The following is a 17363-nucleotide window of genomic DNA, read 5'->3' on the forward strand; positions in this document are numbered from 1 at the left end:
AATCAGCCTTTATCTATTTTATGTTAATACTTATCGTCCAACTCAACAGGTTATCAAACTTTCGTTAACAAATGAACTTGCAAAAGAACCGCATTGTCATACTAAAATCAAGGACAAAAATGGAAATGGACATTTTTCGGGAAAAAAAAGACAGGAATCGAATCGTTACTCTACTTTTTATTTTTCTTGGTAGGTAGACAGAATCATGAAGTTTACTTTACAGAATGAATAGTATTTTACCATCTTCCACTTTTACATCTGGCAAATGCCAACGAAAACTTAATTCCTCAGTCAGATATCCGAAATTCAACTCCGAGCATGTCCTTCGCCATCTCATATGACACGAAAGCAATAGCTATAGACGGGACCACCTGAAACGAGCGAAAGAAAATTTCAATCGGCAACGCAGTGGTACTATACATTAATTTTTCTTTTTCAAAGACTTAAAGACTATAAGAGAAGGAAGTTATGCAATGCCAAGAGATCAACCGACCTTCACTGAATTGGGTACTAAGCCCTTGTATAATGCTCCAAATCCTTCATGCTGCACAGTTTTCCTGAATGCATCAACCATGCCAGCGTACTCAGCTTTGCTCTTTCCATCACCAGCAACAACTGAAGCAGCATCTTTCCAGCCTACCATCTGCATTCTCCGGCGAATGACATCAAGGGGGTAAGCCACTGTCTGACCAACAGTGCCAGCGGCTGCCCCACATGCAAGCCTTGTGATAACACTTAGCTCAGAGTCTTTAGCTATTCCAAGTGGATTGGATCGAATCAACCAGTCCTTCAAAGATTCATACACTGAAAAATTGAGACCTACATATGGTATCTGCAAAGCGCCAAAACAAAGTATATTAATGAAGGTGATGAAAATAGAGAAATTTTTTAAGAGCATAAAGAATGATATGAACAAAAGTTTTGGTTCCAAGATGTAGTACAATAAAGGTTAACACAAACTTAATTCAAGAATAAAAAGAGAGTTGTATACATAGTACATACAACTCCTATGACTGATGGTAACCATCCTTTATACAAGGCTCGAGGGCCTTCTTCCCGGAAAACTGTTGACAGAGCATGAAAAATTCCTCTGTATTGGTGTGGGGATGCCTCTGTCTACAAAATTGTTGAAAATAAATTAAAAAAATATAGCCAGAAAAATAAACAATTCACTATGCTAACTCATCTTCCATAAATAACACTATTAGAAATAATTACAAATGAAGCAAAAATTTTAAGGAATTCCTTTTAATAATACCTGGACAGTTAGCCGACCTCGCACCATGTCCATAGGGTAAGTTGCAGACATGGCAATATATTAAGCAACAGTTTCAGGTAGACTGCTATTGGCTTAACACAATGACAACAGAAATAGGATAAATATCGGAAGATAAAAAACATACCTAGATGCTTCCTCGTAGCTTAAGAACTTCACTGCCGAATTTGGGACAATACGGGCACAGTTAGTTCCATTTCCTTTAAACATCCCTTTAAAACCCTCAGTTCTCCATATATATTTTAAGCCTTGAATAGTTCCATTGTATTTTATATTGTCACGATTTTGGACCTGCATTTTCAAAAAACACTTGGTTTTATTAACCTATAATCAGAAAAGTATAGAATGAGAACAATCTCCCTAGTCAAAGGCATATTTATCTACATTCTTGCACTGGCCATCCACACACTTTCTCCTGTTCTTTATGAAAAAGAGTTGATACATCTAGACAGTGTTTAATAGACAGCGATAATCCTCATAGCATTGAAGAACATGCTAGATGCAACATTCCTACATAAATGCAACAAAAATCTATTTGGAAGGTCGGTTGGGATGAGGAAGTAGCGATGGAGAGAATGGTTACAACCAAAAATTTAGTAGTAAGAAACTAAGAATCTTAAAGCGAACTACCTGCAGCAGAATCTTTAATCTCTCCAAAGGAGCCACAGCTGTTCGCGACCTATTAAAGAAAGTAAATAACTAAATATACTTAAATGTTTCCCCTTAGCATAATTCAAGATCAAAATTAATCTTATGTATGTGCATCATGAGTTGAAAATATGCTCCATCTATGTCAAGGGGAAAAAATAAAAGGCGCTATATCTATTTATTAGCCTGTTTCATAATGTTTATGAGAAATACTAATAACCTTACTGACATTTTTATTTTTTAATATTAACACATTCACATGTCCAATAGATCTTTCCAGCCACTATGTTCCCTTTAAGATGTAAATCCACTTTATAAATAAACTAGTTTGCAAATCAAGTTTTCCCTTCATTATTCCTTTCACATGCTTGAAGCGGAATATTTCAGAAGCATTTGACAGCAAGGAATACGTAAGGGAATTTATCTTTCCTAGATATTAAGCGACTTATGTATGTCTCACGTACATTATCTTCTAATAATCAATACAGTACTTTCTCTGGCATTTCTAATGGAACTTTACTGACCCGAACTTGAAATACAGAAAGGAAGGAAATAATGCACTGAAAGGGCTCAGCAAGATTTCATTACAATGAATATTCTCCAATAAACACGGAAGTCATTCGGAAACCACTAAATAGCACAGAAAATTCAGATTTCAATGTAAGGCTTAGTCCTAGCAAAAGATTACGACAAGCGATTTCATGATCTCTAAGATTCAAAGCAAGAAGCAACATAAGCACAATAACGACAGTTGAATTCAAGAAAACAGCAAATTCGAGACCAAAACCAGCTCAAAATCACTACGAATATAAAAAATATCGCAAAATCAGAAGAAAAAGAATCAGAACAATAAAAGAGAACAGAAACATATATAAAAGAAAGAAAGAAGCAAAAAATAAAGTGGAAAGGAAGTGACACTCACACTCCACCTGCGATTCCACCAGCGGCAAGAGACTTGCAGATGCTGAGAAGAGTATGATGAGGCGGAGGCTCGATTCCTCTGGCATCGGCAAGCTTCGCAGAGTCGGCGGTCTTCGGAAGCGAATCTTGCGACGCCATTGAAGGTAGAACCCTAAGAATGACGTACGGAGAGAGACGAACTCCGAGGGCTCTATATATATGGTGAGCGAGGTAGCGTTTGAAAAGAAAGGGTATAACAGAATGAGAATGGGAAGAAATGAAATATTTGTGTGCTTGTTCGCGGACTTTCCTTTTGAAGAGGGGCTATTATATGCGCGCGCGTCTGTGTCATAACTCATAAGTCATAACTTGCGACTTGTGAGTCGTGACTCTTCAATTCTTTTGGTATTTCTGTAATTTGATTTTGATGGGCCTATATCTTTTTCTTTTTGGAAAAGTACAGGTACCAATATATTATTTGTCAACTTATTACTATCAATATTTAATTATTATATTTTAAACACATATATAAAAAGACACATTCAGAAAATATATCTATAAAGACACTTTTATTAAACATAGCCATAAAAAATATATTTTTATTAGACACATCCACGAAAACACTTTCATTAAACACAATTATAAATAAGAGTTGGCAGAAATTGGCAGAAATGTTGTTGGTAACGTAGCGAGACTGTTTCTTTTTTTATCATATTTGAAATTTAATTTTTGCTTTTGTAGTCGGTATCTTCAAGCAAAGAACAAAGAATGTGGAAGTGTAATTAAATTGCAAAATCAAATGCACGATGGTTTTCGTAGAAAAGATCAAAGGCGGATCTACCACTATAACAATTCCTTAAGATAGTGACGGTTATTTTGCAGCGGTTGTGTGAAACTGCCGCGAAACGACAACATGCGACGCATATAGCGGCGGTTAGGGGTTGGAGCTGCAATCAGGCCGACATTTAGCGGTGATTTTTCTCGAACCGCCGCTATATTTCAATCAGATTTGCATTTTGCGGCGTATTTTCAAAAACTGCCGCTATATGTACTCCGGATGAGTTATTGTTTTACATTTTGCGGCGGTTTTGTTTAAACCGCCACAAAATGTGTATTACCACATATTGCAATGTTTTCTTTAGTAATAACTATCTGGGTATAATCTAGTTAAGTAAACACTACTATCTTAAGCTACATATGTTATATCAATTTATATATGGTCCAAAAGTATATAAAGAATACAATGAAAAGTACATTTAATAATATCCATAATAAATAAAAATAATAATAATTCTAAATATTTTTTATAAATTATTAAAAATAAAATATTTTCTAAAAATAATAATTATAAATATTTTCTATAAATTATTAAAAATAATAATTAAAAATATTTTCTACAAGTCATTAAGAATTCAAAACTTTATAATTTTACCAAAATTATAATTTTAATTTTTAATTTTTTATTTTAATGATTTGTTGAGCATTTATTAAAATAAAAAATTTAAAATTTTTTTAAATAACAATCTTAACTTGTATTCTTAGATATAAGAATTCATAATAACTAAATTCAAAATTAATTAATATTTTATTAAAATTAAATTCTAAATAGAATAAAAATATTTTTATATAAAACCAATTAATGATCTGCATATTATCATGGTTAATAAATTCAATAATGCTAACTGACTAACAAATATAATATTTTTGGCAAATATTTCACTAATTTTAAATATTAAAGACTAAATTCTAAATCTTAATAAATATTTTTAGAAAATGTTAGATTTTTAATAATTTATAAAAAATATTTATAATTATTATTTTTGTTATTTGTTATTGAATGTACTCTTTATTGAATTTATTATGGATATAATTAAATGTACTCTTTATATACGCTTGGATCATATATAAATAGATGTAAATTAATTCGATCTATTATGGTCTAAAATTAATTCGAAATAGACCGATTTGAATTATTAGGGATGTCCTAACATGCATAATTTGAATCACCCTAATTTGAACTCCCCTAAGATTACATGCAAGCATAATTTGAATTGGACAAATTTGAATTACAAGCATCACTACTAATTCGAATAGGACTAATTCGAATTAGTGTTGGTTTGTCTCATTCGAATGGGACTGATTCGAATTACATAAGAATGTGCTTTTGGGATATCCTGATAATGTTTTTCAATTTGGTAGAATTGTGTAATTTGGTCGTCCATTTGGTTTAATTGTGCATTTTGCCCAATATATAAGGTGCCTTTATAACTATGATCATATATAAAGTATACAACAACAAAATTGTGTTGCAATCAAATGTGTTCGTATGATATACATAATTATTAGCGCTATATATCGAAGAGTCACTTGGCTTGGTGGCAGCATGACATTGTTAAAGCTTTTCCTTCTTCCAGGTTCAAACGTTCGAGCCCTGCCTTCTTCATTTGTGGAAGGCTTTACATAGTTGATCCACACGTTGTGGGTCTATTGGTGGAAGCGCGGGTTTAATTGGACCACCGGATAGTCCGGTGCGGGTTTAATTGGACCACCAGACGGTCCGGTCCGATTCTAATAACTATGAACGAAAATACTGAAATTTGGCAGCGGTTTAGAACCGCCGCAAAACAAGTGCTACTTTCGTTTATTTTCTATTTAGCGGCGGTTATTTCAGAGATTGAATAAAACCGCCGCAAAATGTTTTGTGGCGGTTCAAAATCGCCGCTAAACGGCTCCAGAAACCGCTGCTAAATGACGTTTTTGTTGTAGTGATACGGCGGGCACTCCTGTAGTCCTGTGTAAGTTTGAATAAACTGTTACAGTAGTTGTTTAGTATAATAATGCATGAAGTTTTAAACCTTATTCAAGGTTCTTTTTTACTTATTATCGGGTATTCAGGTTGGTATAAATTTGTTTTTGTGTAAATTTTTGTAGGATAAAGCCATAAAGGTTATTAAATTTTGAGTGAATGCTATGCTGCCTTTATGTATTGTCACACAAGCTGTTTTTGGTGATTATACTATGTAGGATCATAATCCTCTAATTGGGCTCATCTGTGAGTTTTGGGCTTTTACCTCCTGTAGCTGCATTGGGAGTCCAGAGAAATTAGTAACAGTTTCTCAAACCCAAAAAGTATCATGTCCATAAAAAAGAAAACCCAAAAAGAACCAAAGATGGCGAGAGGAAAAACTTAACCAAGGTCACTACCAAAAAAAAAAAGGAAAAGTCTACGGCCAGCAATTTTATTGAATTTTGGTCAGCATGTAACCAGCAGAGAAATGTGAGCCATTGGATGAAATCTCATACTAATCTCATACCATTAAATTATCATTGATGGCTATTTGATGGCTACTAATTACAAAAGTTGTTGGCCCTAACATTGTTCAAAAAAAGGAAAAGCTTACCAAGGTGGAAAAATGCACACCATGATGTTGGCGAATTGCCTCATATATTTGTTTGTGAACAACAGGCGCTAAGTAATATAATATGTTGATAACAACTAATAACTAACATCATTCATCCACGCACCTTTTGCTAGATGTGAATCGGCGAAATTCAAATGTAACTAAAAACGGTACGTATTTATAGACGTATGAAAAGGTTTTCAGTCCCTACACCTTGGCTATTGCAAATTCTACCCCTTCCCAGTGTCACATCCTTTTTTAGTTTCTTCTTTATTCCACAATCTCGCTAGCTAGCCATATGGCAGACCCTACTGTAGGTGAGGAACGCCGTGACCACAAGGACGTGGACGCCGGAGCCGCTTTCGTCCTCCAATCAAAAGGTAACGTAAAACCCCCCACTCTCTCATCTAACTAACTATCAGTTTATCACACCGTGTGATCGTGGCTCGCTTATGGTTCTTGTGATGATGCTGATTGATTATGCTATCATATATATGTTGTTACGGTGAATGCATACATAGGGGAATGGTGGCACGCGGGTTTTCATCTAACGACGGCGATCGTTGGACCCACGATACTGACGCTGCCGTACGCGTTCAGAGGGTTGGGATGGGAGCTTGGTATCTTTTGCCTAACCACCATGGGAATCGTTACCTTCTACTCATACTTGCTCATGTCTAAAGTTCTTGCTCATTGCGAGAACGCTGGTCGCCGCCATATCCGCTTTCGAGAACTTGCCGCCGATGTTTTAGGTATGCAGAATATAATAGCACTTTTGATTTCTTAATTTTGCTTTTTCTTTCTAAGAATAGGTGATTGTCACGATACTTAATAAGAGATGGAGTCTAACAATTAAAAGAAAATGAGTTAAAAGTCCATTTTAAAACTATATGATTAATAAATGCACATTATTTAATTGTAATTGAATTGGTAAAACCTGCAACATGTGTTGTGTGACAATATATGTGGTGCAGAGAGCAATGCTTTTTGTCCCATAAACAATAAATCACCGTTGGGAGAAGAAAGGGATGTGGACCCAACTGCACTATTTTTAGGCCAACAGCTCCTCACATGCTTCATTTACAAATCTATTTGTATTTGATATCAAAATTGGTAATTGTTCCTGTGTCTAAAAAATAATGTTCAATTTAAAAAATTTAAAATTAATATTTAATTTAAAAATATAAAATTAAATAATTTTTAAATATTTAAAATTTATTATAAAAAATAAATTAGACAAAAAAATTAAATATCAAATAATAAACACTATATAATTGGCTCTAAAAATAAATGAATAATTGCGTGAGAATCTACATACTTGTTTTTATAGTTTAATAAAGATAGACTACTGATGAAGATAATAATTAAGATATAAACACTATTATGTGAGATAATTCAATTAAGGGAAAGTCTTAGGGTCAGCAATTTTTTAAAAAGTTGGCCAACATTTAACCATTAAAAGAAAATTGAATGATTCCATACTATTAGATTTAATCTTACATCATTAAAAATATTATTGATAGCCAATTAATAATTACAAAACACAAAAGTTGTTGACCCGTAGCACTCCTGTTAAAGTATCATGTAAAAAATATATTTAGATGAGTTGCGACTTTTAACAAATAATAAGATTTTTAACGTTTTTTTCCATAGAGGTGCACGTGGCTAATTTCATCTTCAACAAGCAGAGAGTAATAATTGGTGGTTTATAACTTATAACATATATGCACACCTGCTAACTGGTAACTTCACCCGTCATTTATAACTTAGTTTGACAAAATGCCATCACTGTCGGTGTAACGGCAAGAATCAATCTGCATCACTCGTACTTGTTGACACGCATGCACATTATTCGCTTAATTCAATTGAAGTTCCTACTCCTAAGTGATTTAATCAACAAAGAATAAAAACAAGCATGTACACTTTCATAATCTGTTAAATTATGAATTCATTTTATTGTTTTCTCCCCTCTTACCTAGCACCTGAGAATAGCTCTAAACTATTTCCTTAGACAATGATACGTAGCTTAACTAAAATTCAAAGCTAAAATCTCTCATATGAATTACCTTTTGGTTTTGTTTATGTAGGATCGGGATGGATGTTCTATTTTGTGGTCTTTATACAAACAGGAATCAACTGTGGGATTGGCATAGGGGCAATCTTGCTTGCGGGCCAATGCCTTGAGGTTAGCAAGTTAGTTCGTTCTCTAATTTACATATTTATCCTTATCCTTATCTATTTATTACTCGCCAATTCCAAAGGAGTTGAATTTTCTGACACACAATTAATAAGAACAGAAAAATGAAATGAAATGAAACAACTGATAACATTTCTGTCTACTAATGCACACAAAATTTTCCCTTGATTTTTATATAACAAATTTACACTGTATTTAAAAACCAGTTTGAATATTGTATCAGAAATGCAAAATATTACTTATCCCCTCTTTTGATTCTATTTTCCTTTTTATCATCTTTGTTCTAGCTTTACCCTTTTTCCTACCACATGAGGCCATGTGTTGTGTAGAAATGTTAGCGTTTGTTAATTGGCTAACTCCTGGCTATGATCTGCTTTATACACATGCTAACTAAAAATCTATGTAAGGGACTAATCTAGATGCTCTGTAAAATTCTAAAGCACAGATTCCATGTTGCTAATCTGCTATACTAGTTATATCTCGTCATTCTCTGCTTAGAGCTGAAAAAGCATATTTAATGGACAATGATGAAGTTAATTTCTTAATTAAGTCTCTGTATAAGACTATTGCCTTCTAGCAGGGTGAAATATTAACTAAAAATACATGACACATGTCAATTTTAGGCTGATTAACGTTTTTTCAGTCCCTTGTTAACTTCACATGTTTAGGATCTCTTAACATTTAACAATGTACCTTTTTTACTTTATAAGTATGCTAGTTAACACATTTGGCAATTGAACTTGATAGCCATATTTTAAATTTTTAATTTGGTTGCTTAATTTCGCATGTTCTCTTTATGCTGTGATCATCAGATCCTGTACTCAAGTATCTCACCGCATGGATCCCTGAAACTCCACGACTTTATAGCAATGGTGACAGTGGTTATGATAGTTCTATCTCAGCTTCCCACTTTCCATTCCCTCAGATACATCAACTTGTGTTCGCTCTTTCTCAGCCTCGGCTACACCGCTCTTATGGTGGGTGCCTGCATTCATGCAGGTACCACAACATACCAGATAATATTAATTTCAATTTAATTGCTTAATCAACTTCAAAGATTACAATGATACATTTTGCAGGTATGTCAGCAAACGCCCCTGCAAAGGATTATTCCTTAGAACCTAAGAAATCTTCAAGAGCCTTTAGTGCCTTCACTTCCATCTCCATAATTGCATCAATATTTGGGAATGGCATATTACCCGAGATACAAGTACCCACATTTCCAATTTTTTTCCAAGTTAAACTAGCTTATTGTAATGTTGCTTGCTTAAGAAGCCATGTAAAATAGTAAAAATAGAAACAAGTTAATTAGGTGAGCAATGTTTGTATCTCCAAATAAATGACTTAAGTATGATCATGTCATTGTTAATACAGGCAACACTAGCGCCTCCGGCTTCTGGAAAGATGTTGAAGGGTCTTTGCATGTGTTATGGTGTCATAGGGTTGACTTTCTACTCTGCTGCGGTTTCTGGATATTGGGCTTTCGGAAACAAGTCTAGTTCAAACATCTTTAACAGTCTGTTACCAGATAATGGAACTTCTTTGGCTCCAACTTGGGTCCTTGCCATTGCAGTCATCTTTGTGCTCCTTCAACTCTTTGCCATTGGCCTGGTAAGTGTTCAATTATTCATCTACAAGAATGATCAGAGAATGTAGAAAGCTGAGAGAAATAACTATATATATGCCTCAACATATATACATGTCACAGGTTTACTCTCAAGTGGCTTATGAGATAATGGAGAAGAAATCAGGTGATGTGAAACAGGGGATGTTTTCCAAAAGGAATCTTGTTCCTAGGATAATTCTTCGATCAATTTACACAATATTATGTGGTTTTGTGGCAGCCATGCTTCCATTTTTTGGGGACATAAACGGTGTGGTGGGTGCTATTGGATTTATCCCTCTGGATTTCGTTCTGCCTATGCTTCTGTACAACATGACATACAAGCCTCCAAAGTCATCATTTACTTACTTGGTTAACACAACAATTATGGTGGTCTTCACTGGTGCTGGAATAATGGGTGCATTCTCTTCTATAAGGAAATTGGTTCTTGATGCCAGGCAATTTAAGCTTTTTGGCAATGAAGTTGTTGATTAGGTGAATTGTACATACAAGTTTTGTTAATTAAGAGTCCTTATTTTATGGACCAACTTCTAAGTGTCCTTCTCTGCCTGCTATTAAATGAAGGCCATTTATTTTGGTCCATGACCAACCCGTTACAGTAAGCACTTTTTTCTTTAGGGGAAGCCAATTATGTTTGAAAAACTATGAAACTTTAATGTGCCACCACAAAAAGCTCGTCAAAACAACTCATAAATAGTTAAGCGGAAAAAAGTAAAAAACCTGCGCATCCTATTTTATGAATTTTGTAATTGTTCTCTTGTTTGAGGACGAGGTATATTTCAGTTTATTATATTAAAATGTTGAAAATATTTCGACGTTTAACTGTTTAAGTTAGTAAAAAAAATTTTTTTTGAAGAATTTTCTTAGAGAAGGAGTTTAGAACATACCTCCTTGGTGTTATGAAACCACTCATCCCAAAAACGCAACATTAATGGTTATATCTCTAACACTCCTCCTCAAACAAGAGCCTTTTTTGGGTTTGTTTGATTTTGCATAGGCCTTCTTTTCTCTAACACTCCTCATCAAGGGCCTTATGCCACTTTTGGGGTTCATCAAGGATCGAACTCTTGACCTTTTGGACATAGAGCTCTGATACCATGTTATGAAACCACTCATCCCAAAAGCTTAAGCTGATGGGAGAAGGCAACATTAATGGTTATATCTCTAGCACTTGACTCCTTATACATTCTTAAAAACCTACCTTATAATGAGCGAGTTATAAAATTAAAGTAAACGTTTCGTCCGAAGTGCAGCTCAAATTTCACCGAGTCACAATAACCGGATGAATAATTATCAAACAGTAAAAGTTTATATTTTTATTTTATCAAATGCGGCAAATTAAAACTAGTTAAAAGAGTTTCTTAAACCCTTAGCTTACTTGGTTCTATGATTGCAGATATGGATTTTACTAGGTAGACAATGACTTTTATAAATAATGTGAATAATAAATTTTAAAATTGTTTTAATAAAGTAAAAAAATACTCTATCCTTAAATTATCTCCTAAACTTTAATATTAAGATAATCATATGTACATCTAATGAATTAAAATTTAGCCATTATTAACTGTGCATGGGTAAATCGAATAAAAAAAAATAACTATCTAATTAAAAATAATGAACATAATTATCTGCATATCTATTAAATTAAACATCTAATATATTCATTGTTCACGTTATTTAATATTGTCAATATCTATCCGTACTTTTTCGGCAGATATACATAGATAGAGAAGATAATCTAACATATCAACTAGGTAGCACTAACGTACCCCATTTTCTCATTAATTATTGTTATTAATAAATATGAATGGACACATGGGCATCAAAAATCAATGAAGGGTAAAAAGGGAAGGGTCTCCCACGGAATTCATGCACGGTCTACATATGTGGACGTGTGAAACGCTTATAATAACGGTAGTAAGTAACCTTTCTGGTCACTAGTCATAACAAACGCGTTTGATCCTTCACCAACCATTCCAATAAAGTAGTTATCGATCAAAAGTCTCCCCGTTCATTTTCTCAGATTTTTCAAGTCTCATCATCATCAAGTAATAATAAGCATATGGACACTTATGCTAATACCACTCTCTGGGATTGTGGAAGTACACTCTATGACTCTTTCGAGCTCAAATCCTTTAATCTCCGACTCAACTCCGCCATAGCTAATTCCCCCAGAACCCTATCTATGTCTTGTTTACCGGAGCGTCGAGCTCCGATAATTCAGCCACAGCCACACGCCTCCAAGAAGCCATTCAATATCTCTCGTTCTTTACATAAACTGCTTCGCTCGGTTTTCAAGCTCAACAACAATAATAACAATAAATCTACGGTGTCTACTAGCTCAATGATCAGCAGCAGTTTCGTGCAGGTGCCGGAGAAATACTCGAATGATAATAAAGAGCGTTTCTACGTGGTTTACGATAAGTCTGGTGGACCTGTTCTTTCCACCATTCCCGAAGTTCCGGAGTTTGAGATCGCTGCTAGCGCTGCACTTTCATCATCGGAGGAGATCTCTTCTTCCTTCGTCTCACGGTCAGCTTCGGAGCGGTTCGCCGCCACCACCGCAATCGGTATTTCGTGCCCTTAGGACAAATTAAACTAAAAACAAGACTTTATCTATTAATAATCTTTGATTGTCTCTTATTCTCATTAATATAGATGTTATTTAATAGTTTAATTATATTACTACTGTTAGGGTCAACGTAACTTTATCATATCAGTTTGGATTAGGTTTTTTTAGATTCGTATATAGTAGATATATGTCAATTGGCGTGTGAGAGATAATTAAGTATTTGTTTCTATATAATTCTGATGGTTCACGCCGATGCAATATTTATTTGTTATTTTATGTTACAACGTTGAATAATTGAACTCCCGGTTGGAGTTGGAGTTGGAGTTGTAATAGTAGTAGCAGGAGTAATAGCTTGAACTTGTACTTTTAGTAATTAATTGACACTTCTCATAAAAGATACACAACTTGTGGGGTTGTGGTTCAATTCATCATATCAGACAAATTAAACTGAGCTTTGTATTAAGTAAATTTGGTACTACTATTTATATGTATGTTAGATTTATCACACATAATAAGGTATATTTTTTATTTTTAAAATTTGTTAAAAAATTTAAAAATATTTTATAAATTTTATTTTGTTTTAATTTTAATTTAAAAATATTTTATTTCTATCTTTTAAGTTTTTTTTTTGGTGAACAACCAAGAGAAAAAACAAAAGAGCAGAAAAGAAAAAGAAAAGAAATCAGGTTCTTAACAGCAAGAGATGACAAACCACCTCTGACGGCTGGTGCCAAAGGTAAACTTCATCAGCTCCGCTACCTCCAGATCCCATCTTTGTCAACCGAACTGCTACGACATTAGCTTCTCTCGGGATAAGCTCAAAACGAATATCTCAATCCCTTCTTAACTTCAAGTCAAAGATAAATTGTATCACTTCTTTTTCAAGATGTCAGAGTGGAACTTGCCAACCAATCACTAGCTCAAAAGCTGCTGCGTAATCTGTCTCACAAACAACAAGGTTAAGACCCGCCTCCCATGCTCAAGCCAAACCTTTTTATATACTCCACAACTCCATCTTGATGACACTAGATCCAAAGGAATTTCTTGAGCATCCCATTACCCATTAACTGGAGCTATTGCGAATTACCCACCCAAAATTAGCACAATCATCCCCTAAGTTCACACTCCCATCACAATTTAACTTCCAAGCACCAGGTTCTGGCGGAGACTAAGACAGAGGTTTTAATCCCTGGATGCAACACACTCGATTCTGAGTTGTATATTCAAAATCCACCATGCACCTACGAGCCTTGTATGCAATTGACCAAGCAGATCCAAAAATTCCCTGAAAATTACCTATATTTCTGTCTTGCCAAATTGACCATATTATAGCTGCAAATTTGGAACAACCTTCATTGAGGAGGCCATACTTGAACCAATCATGTACCTCGTGAGAGCCAAAGAAACACACATCAGAAAAACCTAGAGAAATCCAAACTGATCGCACCACTTCACAATCTGAAAACAATGAAGAATTGTCTCCAGAAGGTGATTGCAACGTGTACATAAGGATGAGGAGAAGAGATGTCGCCGAAAACGCAGATATTAAGTTGGTACACATACAAGTTTTTTTAGCATATAAGTTTATATAAGTCAGTTTAAGTCCAATAAAAACAACTCTCAATTTAAAGAGCATGTAAATACGCGCTTTCTCAATTTTAAATAGCGGAAAATGAGAAACGGTTTTTCTTCAACGTTTGTATTCCACGTTCTTTCTCCTGCTCCTTCTCCTTCTTCTTCTTTTTCTTTTTTACATTCCTTCTCATTTTTTTTCGCATTCTTTCTTCTTCTTCTTCTTCGCGTTTTCATCCTCATTGTGGTTTATTTTATTGTTGTTATTTTTGCTGCATTTTTTTTCTCCTTCTCTATCTATTGATTTTGCAACATTATGTATTTTTTTTCTTTGTTTGATTTTTTCTCCCAAGAAGAATTATAAGAAAACGAAATAAGAAGATGAGGAAGAAGAAGCAGTAGACGATGAGAAGGAGAAAGAGAAAGAGTTTTAAATTATGCAGAACTTATCAGAATAAAAATACACCAAAATATCTTCGTGTTATACCCAAATTTGCTGCAAATACAAAAAAATATTTTTTCTAATGCTGCATTTTTTTTCTTCTTTTTTTCTTTATTTCTTTCTTTCTTTTAATTAAATGAATGTAAGTTCATCCTCTTTCAAGTAATTTTGCAGCATTATGTATTTCTTCTTCTTCTTTATTTGATTTTTTTGTTTTTATTCTTGTTAAGAGAGTAAAATAAGAAGAAACTTGAGAAGGTAAAACAAAAAAAAAGATGAATAAAAAAAGAAGAAAAAAAAGATGGTGATGATGATAAAAAAAAGAACTTATGAGGAGGAGAAAGAGAAAGAGTTTTGAATTATGCAGAACTTATCAAAATAAAAATACACCCAAATATCTTCGTGTTACACCCAAATTTGTTGCAAATACAGAAAAATATTTCCTCTAATGCTGTATTTTTTCTTCTTCTTTTTCTTTATTTCTTTCTTTCTTTTAGTTAAATGAATGTAAGTTCATTCTCTTCCAAGTAATTTTGCAGTATTATGTGTTTCTTCTTCTTCTTTGTTTGATTTTTTTTATTTTTATTCTTATTAAGAGAGTTAGTGTTTGTTTGGGTGCCATTATTTTGATAAAAAAAAAATATTTTTTCAATGAAAAAAGATTTTTTTTTTAGTGTGTTTAGCAAATTTCTAGTAGTAAAAATAAAAGTACTAAAAAAAAACATCTTTTTTGATAAGTTATAATTTACATCTTTTTTTAAAAGATCTTTTTCTCTTAAAAAAAGATGTTTTTATGTAATAAATAAACAAAAAATTACTTTATATTGTTATACCCAAACATAATTGATAGATAAAAAAAATCTTTTTGCATGAGATACTCAAACATAAAATTACTTTTACTTTTCCATAAGATCTTTTAAAAAAGGGTAAAGTATACTTTTTGTCCTCGAAGTTTAGCAAAAATTTCAAAAATACCCCTAAGTTTTATTCTGTTTTAATTTTGTCCAAAAAATTTTCGATTTGCATCAAATATACCCTCGACGGCTGCATTTTCAAAAAATTTTAAGACCAATCTAACAATAATGCATGAAAATTATGTTTGATTTGCTTGTATTGAGGGTTGTTCTTATGTTATTGTTGTTGAATTGATCTTAAATTTTTTGAAAAATTAGTCGTCAGGGATATATTTGATGCAAATCGAAAACTTTTGGGACAAAATTGAAACCAAATAAAATTTAGGAGTATTTTTGAATTTTTTGTCAAACTTCAGGGACAAAAAATATACTTTACCCTTTAAAAAAAGATAACTCGAAAAAAGATCTTTTCTTAGAAGCTCACCCAAACAAGCTCTAAAACAAGAAGAAATTTGAGAAGGTAAAACAAAAAAAAATATGAATAAAAAAAAAGAAGAAGATGGTGATGATGATAAAAAAAAAAAAAGAAACAGTATGAGATAAGGAGGAGGAAGAGGAAGAATTTTGAATTATACAGAACTTATCAGAATACAAATACACCTAAAATTCTTAAAATACACCCAAATATCTTTGTATTATATCCAAATATCTCTGTGTTATACCCAAATTTGCTGTAAATACAGAAAAATATTTTCTCTAATACTATATTTTTTCTTCTGAATTAAACCATACCTCAGCCACTTGATTGGATTCAAAACAATAAAAGGAAGAAAAGAAATTTCAATGAAAGAAGAAGAAGAAAAAGAAGAACAAAAACTGTATGGAAAAAATGCTTGTACGTGAAGAATAATTTTTTTTTTAACAAAGTAATCTTATTTTTATAATAATTATTAATTCAAAAGCTTATTATTTCTGAATAAATTTAATAAATTAATTGATTATTGAAAACTTTAAAATAGTTAAACAAAAATCCAAAAAAGAAAAGAAAGATAATAAAATTTTGAAAAAGTAAATTCGAACACGGAATCAGGACTCCCTCTGCAGAAATGGGCCATCAGTGATGGGCTTGTATTAAATACCATGAGGCAAGAATGGACCTTCAAAGCAAATCACAATGTTATATTTATGAAGAGACTGTGGGCCATAGTCATAACTCATAACTGAGAGTAGGTTTGGCTTAATTTCAGTGGCAGAGTTACATTACCTCTCTGTTCAGTCTGTTGAGATGTTTCATGTGCCAACAGAGTGTGTGGGCTCCTATAATTAACGGATAATTTTGGTACATTGAAATGTTTGAAAAATTTAGTAGTAATGCCTTGTATGGATGATCACATTTTAAATTAGTTCCTACATTTTAAGATATACTACCTGTAATACTTTCTTTTTAAAAACAAATGTTGTAAACATAATCAATTCATATTTAGTATTCGAAAATGTTTGGTAACCAAAGAAAATCAGTTAAAAACAGTCATAACTTACCTTATTTAGCATTTATTAAATGTTACGATAATTAATGAATATTAAATAAGGCAAATTTTGGCTATTTTTTTTGTTTTTCTAACATTATAACTAATTTATTTTTTAATTACATTCACAACATTAAATGTGCAAACTAGATACGTGATGCTTGACCAGACTTGTTCAAATGAAAAAGTGTAAGTTTTACCAATTTGAGTTGGGTAGTTCAATCGAGACAGCATAAATTGCACTGTGCTCATCTTCATCAATCACCGCACTCTACTTATCAATCAATAATAGAGCATCTTCCATCCCATATTCTTTCGCTATAATTTCTTTTTATAGTTTTAACCCTATAA

General features: G+C 33.0%; 2 protein-coding genes and 1 pseudogene across 3 annotated transcripts; 2 read left to right on the forward strand and 1 right to left on the reverse strand.

The window, feature by feature from the left end:
* LOC107641725 lies at nt 58-3269 on the reverse strand (annotated as a pseudogene).
* LOC107643114 (probable GABA transporter 2) lies at nt 6407-10787 on the forward strand. 2 transcript variants are annotated; one of them, XM_016346683.2, is made up of 8 exons: nt 6407-6605; nt 6747-6977; nt 8313-8410; nt 9235-9421; nt 9502-9632; nt 9797-10033; nt 10131-10173; nt 10267-10787. In XM_016346683.2, the coding sequence occupies exons 1-8, from the start codon at nt 6524-6526 to the stop codon at nt 10518-10520; spliced, it is 1263 nt and encodes a 420-aa protein (XP_016202169.1). In that variant the 5' UTR covers nt 6407-6523; the 3' UTR covers nt 10521-10787. The 2 variants fall into 2 exon arrangements, with proteins under 2 accessions (XP_016202169.1, XP_016202168.1); XM_016346682.2 differs by having other exon boundaries at nt 6409-6605; nt 10131-10784.
* LOC107643116 lies at nt 11924-13046 on the forward strand. Its single transcript, XM_016346684.2, has one exon. The coding sequence runs from the start codon at nt 12109-12111 to the stop codon at nt 12631-12633; it is 525 nt and encodes a 174-aa protein (XP_016202170.1). The 5' UTR covers nt 11924-12108; the 3' UTR covers nt 12634-13046.

Source organism: Arachis ipaensis, chromosome B05 (genome assembly GCF_000816755.2).
Source record: "Arachis ipaensis cultivar K30076 chromosome B05, Araip1.1, whole genome shotgun sequence".
Taxonomy (NCBI): domain Eukaryota; kingdom Viridiplantae; phylum Streptophyta; class Magnoliopsida; order Fabales; family Fabaceae; genus Arachis; species Arachis ipaensis.